The following is a 25,428-nucleotide window of genomic DNA, read 5'->3' as shown; positions in this document are numbered from 1 at the left end:
CGGAGGTGTAGGAGGACACAGCCAGTTAGCAGCAGAGCCGGTCCTAACTCTACTAGTTCCAAGGAAAGCGCCCAGCGACAAGTTGGGCTATAGTATGCAAAGTTCTAAAGGGCTGGAAGAAGGGACTATAGCATTTCTCCAGGCCCAGTCAAAGCAGGCGAGGGTCACAGGCTTCACAGGGGAAGAGCTCTCCGTTGGTGGAACAGCTCACCTAGAAAGGAGAGCAATACCTTCTTCCCATGCTGTTAAGGACAGGTGGGCTGAGCCACTGTCAGAGCAGTCACTAATGCTCCATATTTCTTAAAGTAGATGTCGCTAAAGTAGAGTGTGATCTCAAATTATCCTTTGTCCAACTTCTCAGACATTAATGTATATACAGATCACCTGGGGATCTTTTTCAAATGTAGATTCTATTCAGGGTTGGGTGTGGGTGGTGAGGCAAGATTCTTCATTTCTGACAAGTCCCCAATTCATGCAAATGAATCAGCTACATCCTTAGATTTTTAGACTTGTAGAGTAGCAAGGCTTAGACCATCCAACAGGAAACTGATCCTTAAACATTATATTTGTACATTCTGAATGCAGCAAGAATTTATTGAATAAATAACTGATTACTGCATACCAGGCATGGTGAAGAGTTTTGAGCTATAAAGTCTAATGCACATTAGGGTTCCTGCCCTGTAGGAGCTCACAAGCTAATGGGAGAACTAGAACTGTGTGTCTGTATATAGTATAGAGAGGTAGTATAGAGAGGTAATATATATCATAGTATAGAGAGGTAATTGCGTTGACAAATCAAGTCTCCCTTCCACCAAACTCCTTAGCCCTCTGTGATCTGACAGTGTTTCTTTCCACCCTTATTGTCATTTCCTTTCTTTCTTTTTTTTTTGAGACAGAGTCTCACGTTTTTCCCAGGCTGGAGTGCCATGGCGTCTGCCTAGCTCACAGCAACCTCAAACTCCTGGGCTCAAGCAATCCTTCTGCCTCAGCCTCCCAAGTAGCTGGGACTACAGGAATGTACCACCATGCCCGGCTACTCTTTTCTATATATTTTTAGTTGGCTAATTAATTTCTTTCTATTTATAGTAGAGATGGAGTCTCGCTCTTGCTCAGGCTGGTCTGGAACTCCTGACCTTGAGTGACCCTCCTGCCTCAGCCCTGAGCCACCGCACCCGGCCCATTTCCTTTCTTTTTTTGTTTCGTGAGCACATATTTGTCCCATGCTCCCCTAGTCTGCAGGGAAGTTTGTCTGTTTCTTATTCTTGTTTATTATGGTAGCTTTGATTAACATTTGACCTTGATACCTTTTTTGTTGCTTATTTTTATGTGAAATTTAATCTTACTGACTTTTAGAATGAATCAAGGTTCAGGAAAGTTTTTCTAACATTACAGAGCTCCCTCTTCTATGGCTTGGTTCCTGGAATTTTCTGGCTCTATTTCCCTTGCCCATCTTTTTTTTTTTTTTAAATTGTGGTAAAATATAATATAGAATCTACCATTTTAACAATTTTAAGTGTATATTTCAGTGGCTCACCCCTCTTCCAGCATGCCATCTGTTTGAACATCTCTAGGCTTTTGTACCTGTTATCTGTCTTTTTTTTTCTTTTTTCTTTTTTTTGAGACAGAGTCTCACTTTGTTGCCCAGGCTTGAGTGAGTGCCGGGGCGTCAGCCTAACCTACAGCAACCTCAAACTCCTGGGCTGAAGCAATCCTGCTGCCTCAGCCTCCCGAGTAGCTGGGACTACAGGCATGTGCCACCATGCCCGGCTAATTTTTTCTATATATATTAGTTGGCCAATTAATTTCTTTCTATTTATAGTTTCGAACTCCTGAGCTCAAACATCCACCCGCCTCGGCCTCCCAGAGAGCTAGGATTACAGGTGTGAGCCACTGTGCTGGGCCCCTGTTATCTTACATGGAATGCATGTCATTCTTCCCTTTCTTTTTGTTTTCCACTCTGTGTACTTAATGTTTTTGCTTCAAGGCCCAACTGAAACCTCAGCAAAAGCTTAGTCTCTTCTTCGTCTGCTTCCATAGCACTCTTTTGTCCTCAGTTATTTGTACTTTTCATTCATTGCTACTGTAATCACTAGTGTATGCATCTCCCCACCAGTCTGACCTCCTTGAGGGCAGAGATAATGCCTAGTTCATCTCTGTGTCCTGTAGATTGATTATAGGGCCTAGGTCACTAAAAGGTTATTGATGGTTGAATGATAGCTGATATTTGTCCTCTACCTTAACAAAGTCCCTAGGGAAAAAATTCTTCCCCAGCTTTTGACCTAACTGCAACTTAGATGACACTGAAAACTGAAATTTGCATGGAATGGGATGGGAATGAGTACGAATTTTAAGGGAAGAGTTAATTTCTTCACTTTATTTTTTATGAGTACTTACCATATGGTGATTAAATGAGATCTTAGTGCATCTGTTCCTTTTCCTCTGCTGTGAAGTTGTAGGATGGGAGAGAATTGATATGTGTCTAGCACTTATTATTTGTATATTCAATAAAAACATGACTTATATTTTTCAAATATTCTTGTGAAATAGATATTGGTATTCTCTTTTATAGAAGGAGAAGCCTTCTCTGGCTGGTAGGTGGTTATTGAGTACAAATTCCTCTAACTCCAAAGCCCTTATTCTTTTTATCATATCATACTGTCTTCTTGCCTAGAATAATCCTATCTCTTCTCTATGGAAGTATGAATTTGTAAGGTGATTGCCTAGTACACCAAAATGATGTATTAGATATTAAGGAAAATTATTGATTATAATGTTTACCTTCTGTTAGGTTTCTCTTCTATACCTATGCACCATGGCCTAACTTGAGACTTAAAGTAACAGGTTATTCTTTACACAGACTTTTAACATCCAGTTTGTGGAATGAATGCATCTAGAATAGTTCTAGTGATATACTATCCTTCGGAGAGTTGAGGAAATCACTCAAATAGTTTTCTGTGCTCTGTGGCTCATATGGTCCCCTGGTTGAGAAAGACTGGTGGGAAGTGTTATCGTTCCTATTTTATAGGTGCTAAAAGTGAGACTCAGAACAGAGAACAGAGCAGCAGAGTTGGAACTCAAAAATAACTCTTAATTCCAAATCAATCATTCATTCAGTAAACATCTATTAAGTGGCTGGCTACAGTTTGCTAGGCATATGGCATGTGTCTTTGCCTACACTGACCATCCTTCTAATAAACACAGAGTGTTTGGGGTAAAAGATAGTCACCTATAGTAAGGAGAAGATATTTTCTTCAGTGTAAGCTGCAGACAGTTCCCATCAGTCCTAGTTTTCTTTTCTTTTTTTTTTTTTTGAGACAGAGTCTCGCTTTCTTGCCTAGGCTAGAGTGAGTGCCGTGGCATCAGCCTAGCTCACAGCAACCTCAAACTCCTGGGCTCAAGCGATCCTCCTGCCTCAGCCTCCCGAGTAGCTGGGACTACAGGCACTAGCCACCATGCCCGGCTGATTTTTATATTATATATATTAGTCGGCTAATTAATTTCTTTCTATTTTTATGGTAGAGACGGGGTCTCGCTCAGGCTGGTTTTGAACTCGTGACCTTGAGCAATCCGCCCGCCTCAGCCTCCCAGAGTGCTAGGATTACAGGCGTGAGCCACCGCGCCCGGCAGTCCTAGTTTTCTAAGGAGGGAATCTGAGCCTGGTGGGTGACTCAGCCCAATCTCAGTATATTTGTAGATTTGATATTTGTTTTCTAATAAAGAATGGAGTAATTTCTTTCTATGGCTTCTAAACCCCAAAGCTACCACAGTTTTCAGAGATAGGTAGAACAAAATGTTAGTGTACCCATTTTACAGAGAAACAAACTGAGACTTGGAGAAATTTAATGATTTGCCCAGAGTCTTGTAGGAGCTAGTGAAAGGCAAAATTGGGACTCATGACCTTGTCACCAATCCAGTGCTCTTATTCCAATTCATAACACTGCTTTTTTCTAAGTCTAGATCTATTATCTAAACACATTATTTGGTATAAGGGAAATTATTTCCATCAAATGAGGCAAAATTAAATTTGTAGACTGTGTTTTCAGTTAAGTTTTTATGTCTTACCTTCCCTACCCCACTGCAGCAACCACAGGAGGAAATTGCTACTAAGAAACTCCGACTGACAAAACCAAGTAAATCTGCAGCACTCCACATAGATCTGTGTAAAGCTACCTCCCCAGCAGATGCTTTGCAATACCTACTCCAGTTTGCCAGGAAGCCTGTTGAGGCAGAAAGTGTGGAGGGAGTAGTCAGGATTCTCTTGGAACATTATTACAAGGTAAGAAAATCTAATGGGAATCTAATGAGTATCTAATGGGAGTATGTATAAGAGTTGTATTGTGTTTACAGAATGGTTAATATTGCAAATAGATAAGATGTTCATTTGGCAAGCTTTTACTGAGTGTCTTCACTAGGTACTGTGGATGGAGATAAAAAAAAATGCACATCCTGCCCTCAGAAACTGACAGACAGAATACTAACATGTAGAAGACAATAGGTGCATCATATTGCCGAAGGTACTATAAGTGCATGTAAAGAGTGCAGTTGGGCCGGGTGCGGTGGCTCACGCCTGTAATCCTAGCACTCTGGGAGGCCGAGGTGGGAGGATCACTCAAGGTCAGGAGTTCGAAACTAGCCTGAGCAAGAGCGAGACCACGTCTCTACTAAAAATAGAAAGAAGTTAATTGGCCAACTAAAAATACATGGAAAAAATTAGCCAGGCATGGTGGTGCATGCCTGTAGTCCCAGCTGCTTGGGAGGCTGAGACAGAAGGATTGCTTGAGTCCAGGAGTTTGAGGTTGTTGTGAGCTAGGCTGATGGCATGGCACTCTAGCCTGGGCAACAGAGTGAGACTCTGTCTCAAAAAAAAAAAAGAGTGCAGTGGGAGCACAAAAGAGGAGTTGACATCAACCATAACCCTTCTGTAACCAGATTCATCTCTGGAATGTAGTCCCCTTAGCATCCTGCTGTTCCTGTCCTAATTTCTGGCCCTCATATCTAATTGCAATAGCCTTTTTTTTTCAAGCAAAGTGGCATTTATTTCTTTTAAGTATTTTAACGGATTAGATAACACATCAATTCATGCTATGATTAAATAATGTAAACAGAAAATGAAGTCCATAATTTGTGTTTACTTTTCAGTTTATATAGGGGAGATCTGAAGCTAAAGGAAAAATTATTTGAACCACAAATTAATTACATTTTAAAAACACTAGTATGAAATTTTCTTTTTTTTTTTTTGGTGTCTCTGGGTGGGCCCAGAGTTGTTTTGGTTTTTTTTTGAGAGAGGTTCTCTCCCTATTCCCCGAGCTAACGCGTGATATGGCAGGGTCATAGCTTGCTGCAAGCTCAAACTCCTAGCTCAATTGATCTTCCCGCGTCAGCCTCTCAAGGAGCTGGGACTACAGGCTCGTACCACACCACACCCAGCTAATTTATTTTTATTGAGCTTATGGAAAAGCAGAGAAAATACTATAATGAACTATCAAATACCCATTCCTAGGATTTAAGAGTTATCAATATTTTGCCAAATTTGCTGCATGTGTTTTCCTGAAGTTTTTTTAATGTATCGTATCATTTTTCTCTATTTCAGTAATAGCTCTGAAAAAGGGTCATCCTTTTTTTTTTTGACACATTCACCTAACCACATTGAACAAAACTAATTCCTTAATGTCATCTAAGAATTAGCCCATATTGAGATTTCTCTAGTTATTTCCTAGATATCTTATTATAGTCAATGTGTTCCAGAGTGCAAACCAGATTCACACATGACATTTGGTCTTCTTTGAAATCCAGAACGTTTTTAATATTTTGGTTACATTGATCTGACAAAGAAACTGGGTCAGTCGCTTTGTAAAAATGTCTTGTTTTCTGAATTTGTTCACTTCCCTGGGGTTAACTTTCTCCTCTGTCCCCTATATTTACTATAAATTAGAAGTTAATTCTATAGGCTTTGTTAGATTCAGGTGAAACATACTTTTGAGAATTTTAAGACTATGTTATAGATGATGATTTGTACTTCATATTACACCTGTCAGGATGCATATAATGTCATGATGTGTCACCTTACAAAGATTCTTTTTTCCTTCAGTCTCTCTCTCTAAATTTTATTTAAATCTGTTCATTCTATTACCTTTTATGTCTGATATAAGGCTCTCTTCCTTTGTTTTTTTTTTGAGACAGAGTCTCACTTTGTTGCCCAGGCTAGAGTGAGTGCCATGGCATCAACCTGGCTCACAGCAACCTCAATCTCCTGGGCTCAGTGATCCTACTGCCTCAGCCTCCCAAGTAGCTGGGACTACCGGCATGCGCCACCATGCCCGGCTAATTTTTTGTATATATATTTTTAGTTGGTCAATTAATTTCTTTCTATTTTTAGTAGAGACAGGGTCTCACTCAGGCTGGTTTTGAACTCCTGACCTCGAGCAATCCACCTGCCTAGGCCTCCCAGAGTGCTAGGTCTCTTCCTTTTTTTTTTTGAGACAGAGTCTCACTCTGTTGCCCCTGGGCTAGAGTGCCCTGATGTCAGCCTAGCTCATAGCAACTCCTGGGCTCAAGTGATCCTACTGCCTCAGCCTCACATAAAGGTTCTCTTCTTTATATATATAAAGTTCTAGCTTAATCAAAATGCTTGCAGTTTCCCAGGGACCTTGTTTGTTTTTAGAAATCAGTGTCTTTTCATGTGTTCTTTCCTCTGGCTAGACCCCTTCTCCCTTCCACTGCCCTGTGATCTGGGCATCCATTTTCTCTGCCAAGCATAATCCTTCCTCGGAGTCTTTCTACTTAGGTTTCCTTCTGCCTGGAACACTTCCCTCAGATATTTACTAGTCTACTCCCTCTTGTCATTTAAGTCATTTGAACAAAGGGTTGAACAAAATTTAACTTTGTCCAAATCTTTGTTTAAATGTCACTTTTTCATTGGGATCTTCCTTTGCTCCTCCGTTTTCGTATTGAAACTGCCTATCCCAACCCAGCACTTCCTAGCCCCCTTCATTGACTTTGTTTTCTCCATAGCATTTACTATCCTTTAATATTCTATATAATTTTCTCATTTATCATGTTCCTTGTACTAGAACGTAAGCAGGGGTTTTGGTTTTTTTAATTGATATATCTATAGCACCAAGAATGATGCCTGATAAAATAAATATATGTTGAATGAATGAATACTTTTGGGATGCTTTTTACTCAGTTAACAAATATTTGTTATATATCAGGCATTGTTCTGGGTACTGGACAGTGTCCTGTTAGCATAATTATTAGCTCTTATGTATTGCCAATGTTTGTCATATGTATTAATCTCCTTCAGACTTTGAACTCCTTCATAGATTCAAATCTGTTATTCTTTATCCTAGTCCCTGAAACATTGTAGGGGCTTAATAAATGTTTCACCCATGTGTTACATGAATGAAATCAGGGTTTCTGTTCTCAAGAAGTTCTCAATATCTTAGTGACCTATTTTCATTTAATCTTTTTCTTACCAATATCTACCTTTATTACATATAATAAAACTCTAAGAGCCAGTCAGGATGTCACTTGCCTGTAGTCCCAGCTACTTAGCAGGCTGAGGCAGGAGGATCACTTAAGCCCAGGAGTTCAAGGATGCAGTGAGCTATGATCATGCCACTGTACTCTAGTCTGGGTGACAGAGTGAAACTATGTCTCAGAAACAAACAAAAACCTCCTATATTACCAATAACTATAATAATACTTCTGAGAGTACTTAACATTTATATATTTGTTAGAGGTTATAAGCACTTTCCAAATGTAATATTTTATCTTTATGACAGCACCATTGTTATCTTTAAATTCCAGGTAAGAAAGTAGGCTTAGAGCAATTTAGTATCCAAAGTCACTTAGCTAGTAAATAGAAAGTCTGCATTTGAACCTGGGTTTTTGTTTTCTTTGTGAAAACTTTTTGTTATGGAACATTTAAAATAAATACCTATACAAGTATAGAGAATACTTTAATTAATTCCCATGTACCCATTACTTGGCCTCAAAAATGATCATTTATAGCCAAGCTTGTTTTATTTCCTTCCTCCCCCAATCCACTTTCATTTCTTCCACTCTTACCTTCTTCACCAGATTGTTATAAAAACAGATTCTTGGTGTCATATCATTTTATTTGTAAATTTTACTTTATATCTCTAAATGATAAAGGCTTTTTTAAAAAACATGATCATAATACTATTATAATGTCTAAAAGAAAATTGAACTCAGGTGTTCTGATGTCAGATCCCAAGCACTTTTTTTTTTTGAGACAGAGTCTCGCTTTGTTGCCCAGGCTAGAGTGAGTGCGGTGGCATCAGCCTAGCTCACAGCAACCTCAAACTCCTGGGCTCAAGCAATCTTTCTGCCTCAGCTTCCCGAGTAGCTGGGACTACCAGCATACGCCACCATGCCCAGCTACTTTTTTTCTATATATACTAGTTGGCCAATTAATTTCTTCCTATTTATAGTAGAGATGGGGTCTCGCTCTTGCTCAGGCTGGTTTCGAACTCCTGACCTCAAGCAATCTGCTCGCCTCAGCCTCCCAGAGTGTTAGGATTACAGGTGTGAGCCACCGCACCCACCCGGCCGATCCCAAGCGCTTTAACCATGCTGTGCTGCTTGCATTAATCTAGCAGAAGAAATGGGGAGGAATGGTACATGGGTCCAGTTCTAGGTTGGTGATCATAGTGTTTTTTACCCTATCTTCTGTTCTATACAGAAATGTGGTATCTTGTATTTTAGTGGATAAACTACTCTGGTTTCTGCTTTTTCCTCCATTTTTCTGTGGTCAGTAGTATGTGAACTTATTTCACATGAGGGATTCTTCACTTATGCTGTAGTGGTAGTTGCTCTGGAGGATGCAGAACTGTGAGACATATTCCTTGTCCTTTAGGGGCTAGCAGTGTAGTTGGCAAACCAAATATATATGTAGTGTATAGATAGTAAGGGCTAAAGTTACTCATTTGTTCATTTTTTCATTTGCTTAGCATGTCTGAATACTAACTTTGTGCCAGGCCTTGTGCCAGGCCATGTTGGTAATACAGAGGTAAATATAATATGATCCCCAATATGAGTCTTGCTAAGTAGCTAAGACAAGAAATGAATAATAACTATACAATGTTTCAGGTATGAAATCTGGGGCAGATTATAATATGACCTCAAAAAAGGTGATGATCAATTCTACTTAGGAGCAGGGATCCAGAAATGCATTATAGGGTAGTAGCAATGCTTGAGATGCATCTTAAAAGCAGAGTGGCCATTTGGTAAACAGGAAGAAAGAGATTTTAGTTGTGAGCAGTTGTGAGCAAAGGCATGGAGATGTGAAATAGAAGAAATTTAACTATAGTTTGGCTGGTGTAGAGTTTAGGTTGAGATCTCGTTAAGAGATAAGACTGGAAAGATTTGGAAGGAGTCTTATTCTGAAGGGCCTTGTATTCTACCTTGTCAATTTTTGTTTCAGACATGTCACTCTGGGGGAAGTGTGGAGGTTGGAGGAATTGGATGAGGGCAAGAGTGGAGATAGGGTGACCAATTAGGAGACTGATAGGTTGGAGAAAAGTGATGAAAGCCTGAACCAGGATAGTTTTAATGGTGAGATGAGCAGTTATTAGAACTTCCCTGGAGGTAATTTTTTTTTTAGCTTAGGTGTGAAGAGGGTCATTTATGTGTCTCAGTGGAGCAAGGTGCCATGGAATTATTTCAGAAAGTATAAGAGCTTAAATAAAGTATCCAGATGAATAAGGAATGTCACTAGGTTAGATATTCTTTTATCTCCCTTTTTTCTTTTTTTTTAAATTGTGAAGTACATGTAACATACAATTTATTATCCATTTTAAGTGTATAATTCAGTGGTGTTAAGTATGTTCATATTGTGCAACCATCACCACCATCCATCTCTAGAACTCTTTTCATCCCACAAAACTGACTCTACGGCCATTATATAATAACCCTCCATTGCCCCTCCTCCCCATAACCTGGCAACCACCATTCTACTTTTTGTCCCATGATTTTGACTACTCTAAGTACTTCATATAAGTGGAGTCATATAGTATTTGTCTTTTTGTGACTGGTTTATTTCACTTAGCATAATATCTTCTAGCTGTATGTTGTAGGTAGGATATGTCAGAATTTCCTTCGTTTTTAAGACTCAGTAATGTTCCATTGTATGTATATACCACATTTTGCTTATCCATTCATTTGTCAATTGATACTTTGGTTGCTTCCATATTTTGGCTATTGTGAATGATGCTGCTGTGAATATAGGTGGACAAATATCTCTTCAAGACTTTGTTTTCAATTCTTTTGAGTATATACCCAAAAGTGGAATTGCTACATCATATGGTAGTTATATTATTAATTTTCTGAGGAACCACCATATTGTTTTCCACAGCAGCTTCACTAACATTTCTGTCTGAACAGGGGTTCCAATTTCTCCATATCCTTGCTAACACTTGTTTTCTGTTTTCTTGATAGTAGCCATCCTAATGGGTATAAGGTGGAATCTCATCGTAGTTTTTATTTGCATTTCTATCAATATAATGTTTAGTGTTGCTGAGTGTCTTTTCATGTGTTTATTTGGCCATTTGTATATCTTCTTTGGAGAAATGTCAGTTCAAATCCTTTGCTTATTTTTGAATCGGATTGTTTGTTTCTTTTGTTGTTGAGTTTTGGAGCTCTTGATATATTTGGTATTAGTCTTAGATCAATAGCTTACCTTTACAACTTAACTAGAAAAACAACAATCTAGGCCAGGTGTGGTGGCTCAGGCCTGTAATCTTAGCACTCTGGGAGGCTGAGGTGGGCAGATCGTTTGAGCTCAGGAGTTCAAGACCAGCCTAAGCAAGAGTGAGACCCCATTTCCACTAAAAAAAATAGAAATTAGCTGAACAACGAAAACATATATATACATATATATGTGTGTGTGTGTATATATATAAAAGTTAGCCAGGCATGGTGGCAAATGCCTGTAGTCCCAGCTACTCAGAAGGCTGAGGCAGGAGGATCACTTGAGCCCAGGAGTTTGAGGTTGCTGTGAGCTAGGCTGACACCACGGCACTCTAGCCCAGGCAACAGAGTGAGACTCTGTCTCAAAAAAAAAAAAAAAAGAACAACCTAAATCCGAAGTTACCAGAAGGAAGTAAATAGTAAAGATTATAGCACTGATATTTAGGACTACCTACTATATGCCCATTTTTGTGCTAGTTGTTTTCCTCTTAGTAACCTTCTGAGGTTATTAGCCCCATTTCACAGATGAGGCTCAGAAAGGTTAACTCTTCAAGACATATAGCTATTGCATGGTGAACCCAGGCTTCACTTCTAGATCTGGCTAATTTCAAAGCCCTTTCTTTTTTCTGCTGCATCTCGTACCTTAAGGTTAAATTCCCAAGAAAATAACTTTGATAAATTATGTGCATGGTAAATGGCATAGTGTACCAGGATTTTAGGTCTTCTTACTCCCTATCTTTTGCTTCTTCCTCCACTTTAGGCCTCCTTGTTGTGCCTTCCTACCTCCTTAAAAACTGTGTGTGGGAGCTGGGGAGTTGGTCATATTTGAAAAGCACCTGATCCTTTCAGGATACATTTAAACAATTTTGTCTTTCGTATAGAAAGATGACCTAATCTCAGCATTGGCAAGGTACATTTTTTTTCGCATTTCACATATATTTATTGACAGTGTTGGTGGTGCAAGTTGTTGTGACTCATGCCTAACAAGACTACTCAGTGGAGGCAAATGTACTTTTAATGCCAACAGCACATTTTTGATTAGAAGATAATGACATCTGGAGGGCATGAATAAATTCCCATTCTCCTTGCAGTATTTGGGTATAATATACTGATTGAGAAAAGCTCTCTCCCCTGTAGCATGTAAAGTTAATTTTTCAGAAATGAAGCCTTAGAATACTTGGATTATTGACTCTCTTTTGGAATGTCAGTTTCCCATGTTTCTATTTGTTGGTTAGCTAAAAGTAGAGCATCAAGGTGACAATTGCGTCTTTTGTTCCAGGAGAATGATCCATCTGTGAGACTGAAAATTGCATCATTGTTGGGATTATTATCAAAGACTGCAGGATTTTCACCTGACTGCATTATGGATGATGCCATTAACATCCTGCAGAATGAAAGTAAGTTGCAATTTTTTAATTTTTTCAGATAGTCTCGCTCTGTTGCCCTGGGTAGAGTGCAGTGGTGTCATCATAGCAAGCATACTATAATCTCAAATTCCTGGGCTCAAGTGGTCCTCCTGCCTCAGTCTCCTCTCTACCCCAGCCCTAGTAGCTGGGACTGTAGGTACATGCTATTGTGCCCAGCTTATTGTTCCTATTATATAAATGGGAAACTAAAGCTCTGTAAAGTTAACTAATTTGTTCAAGGTTACATAGTATGTGGTGGAATTGATCCTTTGTTCACTGTGCCTTACTGACTTAGAAACCAGGGGAGGTACTGTCCTATTCACGTGGTCCCATCACCATCCCATAAAAGTGACACCTCCCAGATCTCATATGAATTGTGTTGTTTCTTTTTCTGTTAGCTCTTGGTTGATATCCACTAAAACATATTCTCAGTGTTTAATATTTTTTTTTTTTTTTTTTTTTTTTTTTTTTTTTGTCCTCCAACGTTCTCTTAATATTTTGATTATATGGTTTTATGTATATATAAAATTCTGTTATAAAGTTAGTGTCTCAGTTGCCTTACCATTTATTTTAAAATTACAAAAAAGAGGCCGGGCGTGGTGGCTCATGCCTGTAATCCTAGCACTCTGGGAGGCCGAGGCGGGCAGATAGCTCAAGGTCAGGAGTTCGAAACCAGCCTGAGCGAGACCCCGTCTCTACCAAAAATAGAAAGAAATTAATTGACCAACTAAAAATACATATACCAGAAAAAATTAGCTGGACATGGTGGCTCATGCCTGTAGTCCCAGCTACTCGGGAGGCTGAGACAGAAGGATCACGTGAGCCTAGGAGATTGAGGTTGCTGTGAGCTAGGCTGATGCCACGGCACTCACTCTAGCCTGAGCAACAAAATGATTCTCTGTCTCAAAAAAAAAAAAAAAAATTACAAAAAAGAAACCCTTTGTTTCTGTTTCTGAAAATACTGTGATTTTATTTATTTGACAGAATTGGTTGTAGTTTCAAAAAATAGTTTTATTTCATTTTGAGGTATAAATATTTAATATGGCTATTTAAATATTGAATAATATTTAGCCTATAAACTTAAGAGACTATAAGAGTAGTAAAGGTCAGATGAACTCAGGCTATCTAAATTCACATATTGTACAACTGTTTAATGATAAACATCTTACATATGTGGGCCATTGAAGTTGAGAATTTAAAAAATTTTGTTAGAAATAACTGCATATTAAAATTTTACTTGTATTGAATTTTGATGCAAGACTTAATTCACAGGAAGCAATGAAAATCTTTTTTTCTTGGAGGGGAGATCTGTTTTATGGAAGTGCTAATATAATGACATTAAAGAAAATAAAAAATATTCCTACTATCATAAAACAACTTATTTTACATATTACCCTTTACTTATATACATTTTTATATGTTGTGCTTACAGTGAATGTACTATTTTGCTTTTTTTTTTTACTATACTCAGTGTTTTACTATACTCAGTTTTACTATACTCAGTGTTACATGGAAACATGCAATTTCTTTCCTTTTTTTTTGAGACAGCATCTCACTCTGTCAGCTGGGCTAGAGTGCAATGGTACGATCATAGCTCACTGCAGCCTCAAACTCCTGGGCTCAAGTGATCCTCTTGGCTCAGCCTCCTGAGTAGCTAGGACTATGTGCCACCACACTTGGCTAATTTTTAAAATTTTTATGGACACAGGGTCTACCTATGTTGTCCAGGCTGATCTTGAACTCCTGGCCTCAAGCAATCCTCCTGCCTTGACCTCTGGAATTGTTAGGATTAGAGGCATGAGCCACCATACCTGGCCTTTTGTTCCATTTTTCTATGTATCTTCATAATATATTTATAGTCTTGATAATATATTAACAACAGATACAGTAACATGTTTCTAATTTTTTGCTCTTGTAGCTGATGGCAAAAAAAAGTACATGTTTTTCTTCTGTCTATTATTCCTCAGGATAAATTCCAGGGCAGAGAATTACTGAGTCAGGGAGTTCAAACATATTAATGATCTTTGCTATGTATTACCATATTGCTTTCCAAAAGGATTATTTCTTCTTATACTACAACTTATAACTGCGTGTGCAGTACTTGTTTCCTCAAGACACATTTTTACTTTATTTTTTTAAAATTTTTTTTTGAGACAGTCTCACTTTGTTGCCCATGCTAGAGTGAGTGCCGTGGCATCAGCCTCGCTCACAGCAACCTCAAACTCCTGGGCTCAAGCAATCCTTCTACCTCAGCCTCTCGAGTAGCTGGGACTATAGGCATGCGCCACCATGCCCGGCTAATTTTTTCTATATATATTAGTTGGCCAATTAATTTCTTTCTATTTATAGTAGAGACGAGGTCTCACTCTTGCTCAGGCTGGTTTTGAACTCCTGACCTTGAGCAATCCGCCCACCTCGGCCTCCCATGAAAGACTTTTTATCAGTGGGGAATGGTAAAGTGTTTTAAAGCCAAAGGGTAGTCTTGTGGAATTTGAATGTTATTTTGTAGGCAGTGGGACCATGTAAAGTTTTTTGAACAAGAGTATGAAATGATCAAGTCTAGTTTTAGAAAGAACTTGGCAGCTCTAAGGAATTTGGTTTGATGATACTGAGGCTTCAGTTGTCCACGTGGAGATATGTGGTCTACAGTCAGTCGGAAACTCAAGAGAGAGACTAGGGTTAAGGATTTAAATTTGATATCTGATTTATCAGAAGCAAGAGTTAAGCCTAAAAAGTTTTAGCTAGCTTTTCATGGATGTTATGTAGAATTATCTTTCTGAGAAAATAAATTAACTGGGTGATATTGGAGATTTTTTCATCTCTCTTCTATTTTCTCTTTGTGGCCTCTTTCATATTGGAGATTTTTCTTGCTTATTCTTAGCTTTTTGATTAAATTTAAGGTGAGGCATTAAAAAGCTGATTAGTAGCCTGTGTGCATGGATGGGGCTTGCCACTGATGGTTTCCACTTAGGGTGATACATGTCTTTGGAGGACATTTGAATGTTAGTATCTTTCAGTGTTTTTTTCCTGGACCCATCAGTTTTTCAAGTTTGAAGTTGATGAATCTCCTATTGGAAGACAGAGAAATGCTCAGCTGCTGTGTTCTTGGAGCCAAAGCAGCTGAAGGCAGGGTAGAGAGAGGGAGAAAGTGTCTCATTATTCAATATGTTGACTATCCCTTAATTTCTTCTTCTTCACTGTATCTCTTCTCTATTTTCACTTGGTGTCCTCAAAATTGTATCCTTTTTGGTCCAATTTCTACACAGAATAAACCTCTTGTTTCAATGGTCACTTGGCTGTGTAGGGATAGGGAAAGGGTTAGGGGTCCAACTGCTTTTTTTTGGTTTGTTTTGTTTTCTGTTTCTTACAAAGATTCAAACAAATTTCTGCCTCATCCCTGTATTTTGTTTTTGTTTTTAGAGTCCAGTTCCTGAACCTTTCTGGTGCATTATGGCTAGAATTTATTTGCTTTGTAGTGATATCCTCCTCAGAAGGCATTTGGTGTTAGATTTCTCAGTTTTTTTTTTTTTTTTTTTTGAGACAGAGTCTTGCTTTGTTGCCCAGGCTAGAGTGAGTGCCGTGGCGTCAGCCTAGCTCACAGCAACCTCAAACTCCTGGGCTCCAGTGATCCTTCTGCCTCAGCCTCCCGGGTAGCTGGGACTACAGGCATGCGCCACCATGCCCGGCTAATTTTTTTTTTATATATATATCAGTTGGCCAATTAATTTCTTTCTATTTATAGTAGAGACGGGGTCTCGCTCTTGCTCAGGCTGGTTTTGAACTCCTGACCTTGAGCAATCCGCCCGCCTCGGCCTCCCAAGAGCTAGGATTACAGGCGTGAGCCACAGCGCCCGGCCTAGATTTCTCAGTTTTGCCAATTTCTTCATCTTTTTGTCTCTGAAAAATTTATTTACTTTTTTCAGCTTTTCACCTTTTTTCTCCTTTCTTGTCTTTTAAACCCTTTTAATTTCTTTACTGTTATGTTAATGAGGTTTTAGGAAAGAACAAAGATAAACAGATGTGTTTAATATACTATGTTTAAGTGGAAGTCTTACTAAGAAGTGATCAATCAGCATTTCCCAAGGTTTAGTCATTCATATATCATGCAGACCAGGTGCAGTGGCTCACACCTTTAATCTCACCACTTTGGGAGGTGGAGACAGGTGGATCACTTGAGGCCAAGAGTTCAAGAACCCCATCTCTACAAAAAAAAAAAATTTTTTTTTAAATTAGCTGGATGTGGTGGTACATGCCTGTAGTCCTAGCTACTCAGGAGGGTGAGGCAGGAGGATTGCTTAAGTGTAGGAGTTTGAGGTTGCAGTTAGCTATGATTGTGCCATTGCACTTAGCCTGGGCAACACAGCAAGACCACCCATCCCTAAAAAAGAAACAAAAACTATAATATATATGCCCTACTAGGGAATTTGGACTTTATTTTGAAGGCAATGAAAACTCTTGAATCAGCCAACCACTGAACATTTTTGGAGCACCTATTATGTGTATAGGATTATGCCCAGTCATTTGGAGGACTAAAACATTTAGATGCAATCCCTTTGGGAACTTAGCTTTTAGTTAAGGGGATGAAGGATCAGTAGAACCCAGCTGACAAAAATCTACATTCTTCACCCAAATAAATTAGTTTCTATAGTGATCTTCTTTTGAAATTCTGCAACCCAACTTTCCATCTTCCTTTCTAGAGTCTCATCAAGTCCTAGCTCAACTGCTGGACACTCTGCTTGCAATTGGCAATAAACTGTCAGAGAATCAAGCTGTCCAGCTGCGATTAGTTGATGTAGCTTGCAAGGTAAGTGTAAGGTGGTCTGCTTTCTTGAACTGTTTCGCATTGTTGGATGGGTGGTAGGAGGTGTAAAATTTGCTCAGGTCCATCCCAAACTTGTAACTGAGGATTACCAAAGACTTTTAGTGGTTTTTAGAGCTGCCTCATTTTTTTCTCTCTTGGTATTGGGTTAGGAATAAAGTTATAAAATGAAATTCCTCATCCAAAAGAAATGAAAAGTTATGGTACACAGCTACTATGTATACTATGCCTAGTATTGCACTCTGCTTATTATGATTCTTTGTATTTTGCTTTTCATTTGGTCTTCACAATCCTTTAGGTAAATACTGTTAGCCCTGTTTTTTTTTTATGTTTTTTTAATTTAATTTATTTAAAAAAAAAGTGAGTTTAAAGTAAATGGATTTTTTAAAAAAGGGGCAACAGTCCGAAAAAGTAAAGTTTAATTAAAAAATCATATACACAAAACAACTTCTGATTCATTTTAAGCTCTCCCACTGGGTCTTTCACAGGCAAGTCAGTTTCCCACTGAGTCCAGACCAGCTAAAGATGCACCCACAGAAGAAAGGGGATCTTTAATAGGTGTTCTCCTTAATAGGTGAACAACAGCATCTGTTACTTGACCAGTGTCCATGACCTGAGTGACTAGGCATCAAGGCTGGCTTCCCTCCTAGTTGAGAAGGCCAGTTTCTTCATCAGCAGATAAACTCTGGGATCCACCTCAAATCCATGCAGGTTGTTGGCATCACCCTGCAGCCTCATGAGCAGGCCCCCATAGGACACGTAGGCAGAGAGGTGTGTTGCTGCTTCAGTAGAAGTTTTGTCTCCCTCAATCCTGTACACTTTCCCATACATTACATACTCAAATTGGTCAGCCCTGGAAGGCCTGTCATCAGTGGGGTTGTATTCACCATCATCCAGGGTACCATCTTCATACAAGGTACTAGCTATGACCAACCGGAACTTATCACCCAAGTCTACAGGGTATATCTGGATGTTTACATCTAAGATGAGATCCATCTTGAAAGATTCACTCTCACAATGCAGTCGAGACACTCAGAATTCTTGAGCGAATAAATAAGACAAAGCGTGTGTACAGCACCTCGGTCAAATTTCTTGCCTTCCGGGTCAATGTCTTTCACATCGAAAATATCCTCAACAGGATGCTCGCCATTGTGAGGGGGGCAACAGAGCAGAAGCGCTGAGTGCACGACCACCACTGCAGATATGTGCACCCCCTCACGTGGAGAAAAGGAGAGAAGAAAAAAGCAGTTCCTAAAAAAAAATGATTGGACAAAATATCACACAGCCATTAAAAATTATATTTACAAAACGTATACAATAGAAGAAAAATAATTTTGTTGTAATATTAGCAAAAGAAAGGCAAAATTATACATGGACTATGATTACAGCTATGTGTTAAAAAATAGCAAATTTCAAGTGATGTGCATACAAAAGCCCTGACTTCACCATTATGCAATATGTACATGTAATGGGAAAAAAATAAAAAAAAACAGTCTGTGTATAGAAAAAAAATCAGAAAGCGTACATCAAAAGACCAATAATGGGGCCGGGCACGGTGGCTCACGCTTGTAATCCTAGCACTCTGGGAGGCCGAGGCAGGCGGATTGCTTGAGGTCAGGAGTTCAAAACCAGCCTGAGCAAGAGCGAGACCGTCTCTACTATAAATAGAAAGAAATTAATTGGCCAACTAATATATATAGAAAAAATTAGCCGGGCATGGTGGCACATGCCTGTAGTCCCAGCTACTCGGGAGGCTGAGGCAGGAGGATCGCTTGAGCCCAGGAGTTTGAGGTTGCTGTGAGCCAGGCTGACACCATGGCACTCACTCTAGCCTGGGCAACAAAGCGAGACTATGTCTCAAAAAAAAAAAAAAAAAAAGACCAATAATGGTTACCTTTGAGTAATGAATGTTTAGTTTTTTCTTCATACGTTTCAATATCTTTCCAAATTTTCTATGAATACAAACCTTTTGTTTGTTTGCTTGTTTGCTTTTAGTTTTTTGGGTTTATTTTGAGATAAGGTCTCACTCTGCCGCCAGGGCTAGAGTGCAATGGCATTATCATAGCTCATAGCAACCTCAAACTGCTGGCTCAAGCAATCTTCCTGCCTCAGCCTCCCGAGTAGCTAGGACTACAAGTGCATATCACCACACCCAGCTGATTTTTCTATTTTTTGTAGAGACAGGGTCTTGCTCTTGCTCAAGCTGAGTATAAACTTTTAAATAAAAATATATTTAAAGCAAATTTAAGAAATTGTTACTGCAAGAATAATCGACTTAGTATGAAACCTCTCACAAGGACAACTTCATAGATATATGTTTTCTCTCACATAGAAGATATATTTATTATTCTCTCACACACATAACCCCTAGTTTTTTCCACTTAGGCTGTTGATATTGTACTTTTCTAAGTGTTTCTGCTTTTATATGTGTCTTTTTTTTTTTGCATAATTTTGCCTTTCTTTTGCTAATATTACAACAAAATTATTTTTCTTCTATTGTATATGTTTTGTAAATATAATTTTTAATGGCTGTGTGATATTTTGTCCAATCATTTTTTTTTCTTTTTTTTATAAAAAGTCTTCAGTGGGATTGTCCAGTCATTAAACCATAGTTTAAACATTTGCCTATTACTGAATATATTGTAATAGTTTATTTAATTGGAAATAATACTACAGGGAATATTGTTATTCTAAAATGTTTTCTGTATTTAAAAGTATTTTTTTTTTTTTGAGACAGAGTCTTACTTTGTTGCCCAGGCTAGAGTGAGTGTCGTGGCGTCAGCCTGGCTCACAGCAACCTCAATCTCCGGGGCTCAGCGATCCTACTGCCTCAGCCTCCCGAGTAGCTGGGATTACAGGCATGCGCCACCATGCCTGGCTAATTTTTTGTATATATATTTTTAGTTCGTCAATTAATGTATTTCTATTTTTGGTAGAGGTGGGGTCTCGCTCAGGCTGGTTTCGAACTCCTGACCTTGAGCAATCCGCCCGCCTCGGCCTCCCAAAGTGCTAGGATTACAGGCATGAGCCACCACACCCGGCCTTAAAAGTATTTCTTAAACACAGATTGTCAAAAGTAGAATTACTAATTGAAAGCATTTATAATTTTTTAAGGCTCTTAATAGTTTTTATCAAATTGCTTTCCATAGTGTTCCAGTTTTTATGCCCACAAGCAGTACAATGAGAGTGCCTAATTTGACTGCATCATTCCAGCATTGTATATTAATGTTTCAAAACCAAAGATAAACCTTTTAATTTGGTAGGAGGAAATGATACTTCATTTTTCAAAGAAATTTTTTTAGAAAGATTACTTATGAGTTTTCTTCTTCATTTGTTTTTTCTTTAGTTGTATTTCCTCTCTTGGGAATGAACTTTTCATGTTTTTTGCCAGTTTATTATATGGAGTTTTTGAGGGTTTTTTTATTTATTTATTTTTTATTTGTAGAGGATTTTAATAGGGTAAAAATTTGAACCATTTGAAAATGGCAGATCTGTCACAAGCTTTTTCATTCTCAACTAAATAAAGGCTATTTGTGATTCATAGTTTTAGCCACTATTTCTATTGCCTAATGCCATATTCGTCTATGACTATCATACAATGTGCCTAAAAGTTTCTTTTATTGATATATAATTTATATACACAACATTCACCCTTTGAATAAAAAAATACAAAGTATTTTTTCTAACCATAATGGGATGAAATTGAACATCAGTTAACAGAAATTTAGGAAACCCACAAATATGTGGAAATTAAACAACATACTCTTGTATAACCAATGGGTCAAAGAAGAAATAAAAAAGGAAGTTAGAAAATACTTTGAGATGAATGAAATTTAAGACATGATACAGCTAAAGCAGTGCTTAGAGAAGTTTATAGCTGTAATTGTCTATAGTAAAAAAAGAAGAAAGTTCTCAAATCAGTAACCTAACCTTCCACCTTAAGACACTGGAAAAAGAAGAGCACAGTAAACCTAAAGTATGTAGAAGGAAGGGAATAATAAAGATTAGAGTAGAAATTAATGAATTAGAGAGTAGAAAATCAACAGATAATAACGATGAAATCAAATTTGGTTCTTTGAAAAGATCAATAAAATTGACAAACCTTTAGTTATATTGACTATGGAAGAAAGAAGGCTGAAATTACTTGACTCAGAAATGAGAGGATATTACTACATACCTGACAGAAATAAAAAGGATTATAAAGAAATACTATGTAGAATGATATACTAATAAATCAGATTACTTAGTTGAAATGGGCAAATTACTAGAAAGATAAAAACTACCAAAACTTTCTAAAAAAGTAGACAGTCTAAGTAGACTTATAACAAGTGAAGAAATTGAATTAGTAGTAAAAAAGCAAGCACCAAAAACCACTTACAATGAAAAGCTAAGGCTCAGATGACTTCACTGGTGAATCCTACCAAATATTTAGATAAGAATTAATACCACCGGGCGCAGTGGCTCACCCCTGTAATCCTAGCTGGAGGCTGAGGCGGGCAGATTGCTCGAGGTCAGGAGTTCGAAACCAGCCTGAGCAAGAGCGAGACCCTGTCTCTACTATAAATAGAACGAAATTAATTGGCCAACTAATAAAAGTAGCCGGGCATGGTGGCGCATGCCTGTAGTCCCAGCTACTTGGGGAGGCTGAGGCAGGAGGATTGCTTGAGCCCAGGAGTGTGAGGTTGCTGTGAGCTAGGCCGACGCCATGGCACTCACTCTAGCCTAGGCAACAAAGTGAGACTCTGTTACAAAAAAAAAAAAAAAAAAAGGAATTAATACCAATTTTTTACAAACTCTCCCCCAAGAGGGAAGACTTTCCAATTCATTCTGAGTCCAGTATTACTTTGTTACCAGAAGCAGACAAAATATATCATATGAACAGAAAACTATAAGGCAGGCATGGTGGTTCACACCTGTAGTCCCAGCTACTCTGGAGCTGTGGTGGGAGGATCCCTTGAGCCTAGGAGTTCAAGGCTGTTGTGATCTATGATTGTGCCAGTGTACTCCAGCCTAGGCAACAGAGTGAAACCCTATCTCTTAAAAAAAGAAAGAAAGAAAACTATAGACCAGTGTTTCTTATGAATATGAATGGATACAAATATCCTTAACAAAATACTAGCAAATCAAATTCTCCAACAACATATAAATAGGGTTGTACACCATGACCAAGTGGGATTTATTCCAGGAATGCAAGGTTGGTTTAATATATGAAAATAATGTAATATACCATAACAAATAATCAAGGATAAAAAACACATGATTATCACAGTAGAAACAGAAAAAGCATTCAAGAAACTAACATCTTTTCATTATAAGAACATTAAAAAAGGCCGGGCGCTGTGGCTCACGCCTGTAATCCTAGCTCTTGGGAGGCCGAGGCGGGCGGATTGCTCAAGGTCAGGAGTTCAAAACCAGCCTGAGCAAGAGTGAGACCCCGTCTCTACTATAAATAGAAAGAAATTAATTGGCCAACTGATATATATATAAAAAATTAGCCGGGCATGGTGGCACATGCCTGTAGTCCCAGCTACTTGGGAGGCTGAGGCAGGAGGATCGCTTGAGCCCAGAAGTTTGAGGTTGCTGTGAGCTAGGCTGACGCCACGGCACTCACTCTAGCCTGGACAACAAAGCGAAACTCTGTCTCAAAAAAAAAAAAAAAAAAAAAAAAAAAAAAAAAAAAAAAAAAAAAAAAAAAAAAAAAAAAAAAAGAACATTAAAAAAATCTGGAATAGAATGGAACTTCCTGACCCTCATAAAGGGAATCGACAAAAAAACTGGTACCTAACATCATACTAATTTTGACAGACTAGATGTTTCACCCCTAAGATGAGAAACAAAATAAATACATCACTGCATTTCTTTCCAATTCTATTTAATTTTGTACTAGAGGTTCTTGCTAGGGCTATTAGGCAAGAGAAAGAAACAAAAGGCATCCATCTTGGAAAAGAAGAAGTGAAATTCTGTATATATTCACAGGTGATGTGACCTTATATATAGAAAATCTTAAAGAATCCTCTAAAAACTTATTAGAAGTAATAAATGAGTTTCGCAAGGTTGCAGGATACAAGGACAGTTTACAAAAGATAAGTTGTATTTCCATACATTTTCAAGGAATAATATGAAAATAAAATTAGGAAAACAATCCATTTATTATAATGTCAAAAATAATAAAATGTTTATGAATAAATTTAACAAAAGAAGTACAAAGTTTAGGGTTAGGGTTAGGGCTTTTTTTTGTAAACTATATGGAATTTTAAAGGAAACTAATAGTCTTGAAAAAGAACACAGTAAGAGGATTCAAACTTGACAGTTATTTCAAAACTTAACTATAAAGTACCAGTAATCAAGACACAGTGGTACTGTCTAAAAATGGACATAAAGATCAATAGAATAGAATTGAGGGTCAAGAAATAAACCCATGTGTCTTTGGTAAACTGATTTTCCGTGGGGATGCCAATACCATTCTTTGGAGAAAAAAATAGTTTTTCAACACATGGTGCTGGGACAGCTAGCTATCCACATACAAAAGATGGAAGCTGGAACATACATCATATAAAAAAAATTAACCCAAAATGAATTAGACCTAAATATGCAGCCTAAAACTGTAAACTCCTTGGAAGAAAACAGTGGTAAATTTTCATAAACTTGGATTTTGTTTTTTTTTGTTTTTGAGACAGAGTCTTGCTCTGTTGCCCAGGTTAGAGTGCATCATCCTAGCTCACAGCAACCTCAAACTCCTGAGCTCAAGTGATCCTCCTGCCTCAGCCTTCTAGAGTGCTCCTCAGCCTGAGTAGGTGGGACTACAGGCACATGCCACCATGCCCTGCTAATTTTTTCTATTTTTAGTAGAGATGGGGTCTTGCTCTTGTTTAGGCTGGTCTCAAACTCCCGACCTCAAGCCATCCTCCTGCCTCAGCCTCCTAGAGTGCTAGGATTACAGGTGTGAGCCACCACGCCCAGCCCATGAGCTTGGATTTGGCAGGGCATTATTAGATATGACAAAAGCACAGGTAGCAAAAGAAAAAAATGGGTAAATTTGGTTCCATCAAAATCGAAAACTTGTTCTTCAAAGAACACAAGAAAGTAAAAAGACAATCTACAGAATGGGAAAAAATATTTGTAAATCATAATGAGGGACTTGTATCTGGATTCTTACAACCCAATAATAAAAATACATGTAACCCAATTAGATCCCAGGCAAAAGATCTGAATAGGCATTTCTCTAAAGAATATACAAAATAGGCATTTCTCTAAAGATATACAAAAAGGCTGTACACATAAAGATGATCAACCTTGTCAGTCACTAGGGAAATGGAAATCAAAACCACAATGGGATGATATAATAAAAAACAGACTGACCTCTAGAATGGCTATCATAAAGAAAAGACTAATCATACCAAATGTTGGGAATTCTTGTCCATTGCTGCTATGATGCTAAAATGGCTCAGCTTATTTGGAATAAATAAGGAATTTGGCAATTCCTCAAAATATTAAACATAGACTTAACATATGACCCATCAATTCTACTTGCAGGTATTTACCAATGAACTAAGACATGTTCACTCAAAAATTTGTGTATGAATGTTTATAGCAGCATTATTCATAGTAGTCAATGGTGGAAGCAACGGGAACGACCATCAACTGATGAATTGACAAATAAAATACAATGGAATGTTATTTGGCCATTAATAGGAATGAAATTCCAATACATTCTATCTACAACTTGGTTGAATCTTCAAAACATGCTAAGTGAAAGAAGTCAGACACAAATGACCACATATTGTATGATTGTGTTTATATTAAATTTCCACAATAGGTAAATCTACAGAGAGAAAAAGTATATTAGTAGTTGCTTAGGGTTAGGGCTAACAGAGGGTTAGGAGGTTAACAGCAAAAGGTAACAGAGTGTCTTGAGGGGGGTGGGCAGCTATCTTTCTGAAATGATGAAAATGTGTGATAACTGGTGATTGTACATGTAAATGAATATACTAAAAATCATCAAATAAGGCCAGGCGCGGTGGCTCACGCCTGTAATCCTAGCACTCAGGGAGGCTGAGGCAGGCGGATTGCTCGAGGTCAGGAGTTCAAAACCAGCCTAAGCAAGAATGAGACGCTACCTCTACTATAAATAGAAACAAATTAATTGGCCAACTAATATATATAGAAAAAATTAGCCGGTCATGGTGGCACATGCCTGTAGTCCCAGCTACTTGGGAGGCTGAGACAGCAGGATTGCTTGAGCCCAGGAGTTTGAGGTTGTTGTGAGCCAGGCTGACACCATGGCACTCAATCTAGCCTGGGCAACAAAGCGAGGACTCTGTCTCAAAAACAACAACAACAACAAAAATCATCAAATAGTACACATTAATTGGGTAAATTGCATCATGTGTGTATTGCATCTTTATAAAGCTATTAAAAACTTACCCTTTAGGCCGGGCGCGGTGGCTCACGCCTGTAATCCTAGCTCTCTGGGAGGCCGAGGCCGGCGGA

At 38.3% G+C, this 25,428-nt stretch overlaps 2 protein-coding genes across 2 annotated transcripts in view; one reads left to right on the top strand and one right to left on the bottom strand.

Annotated features, from left to right (window-relative positions):
• INTS4 (integrator complex subunit 4) overlaps positions 1–25,428 on the top strand; it is a 103,636-nt gene that overhangs the window by 759 nt on the left and 77,449 nt on the right. Inside the window, exons 2-4 of the mRNA XM_076002338.1 lie at positions 4,082–4,276; positions 11,993–12,110; positions 16,817–16,923. Coding sequence (XP_075858453.1) covers positions 4,082–4,276; positions 11,993–12,110; positions 16,817–16,923 — 420 coding nt within the window. The remainder of the gene's footprint in view (positions 1–4,081; positions 4,277–11,992; positions 12,111–16,816; positions 16,924–25,428) is intronic.
• Positions 17,488–18,155, bottom strand: LOC105860084 (DNA-directed RNA polymerases I, II, and III subunit RPABC3-like). The gene is made up of 2 exons (XM_076002339.1): positions 18,017–18,155; positions 17,488–17,969 (listed from the first exon to the last, which is right to left on the bottom strand). Exon 2 carries the CDS (start codon positions 17,932–17,934, stop codon positions 17,560–17,562), a length of 375 nt encoding a protein of 124 aa, XP_075858454.1. The 5' UTR covers positions 17,935–17,969; positions 18,017–18,155; the 3' UTR covers positions 17,488–17,559.

The sequence above is a fragment of the Microcebus murinus genome, chromosome 4 (genome assembly GCF_040939455.1).
Source record: "Microcebus murinus isolate Inina chromosome 4, M.murinus_Inina_mat1.0, whole genome shotgun sequence".
Classification (NCBI taxonomy): Eukaryota; Metazoa; Chordata; class Mammalia; order Primates; family Cheirogaleidae; genus Microcebus; species Microcebus murinus.
The sequence above is the reverse complement of the archived record's forward strand: the minus strand, read 5'-3'. Positions and strand labels throughout refer to the sequence as shown.

Bases quoted from the DNA above. Each gene is read 5' to 3' on its own strand.
- LOC105860084 (XM_076002339.1), bottom strand. From the start codon at position 17,934: ATGGATCTCATCTTAGATGTAAACATCCAGATATACCCTGTAGACTTG.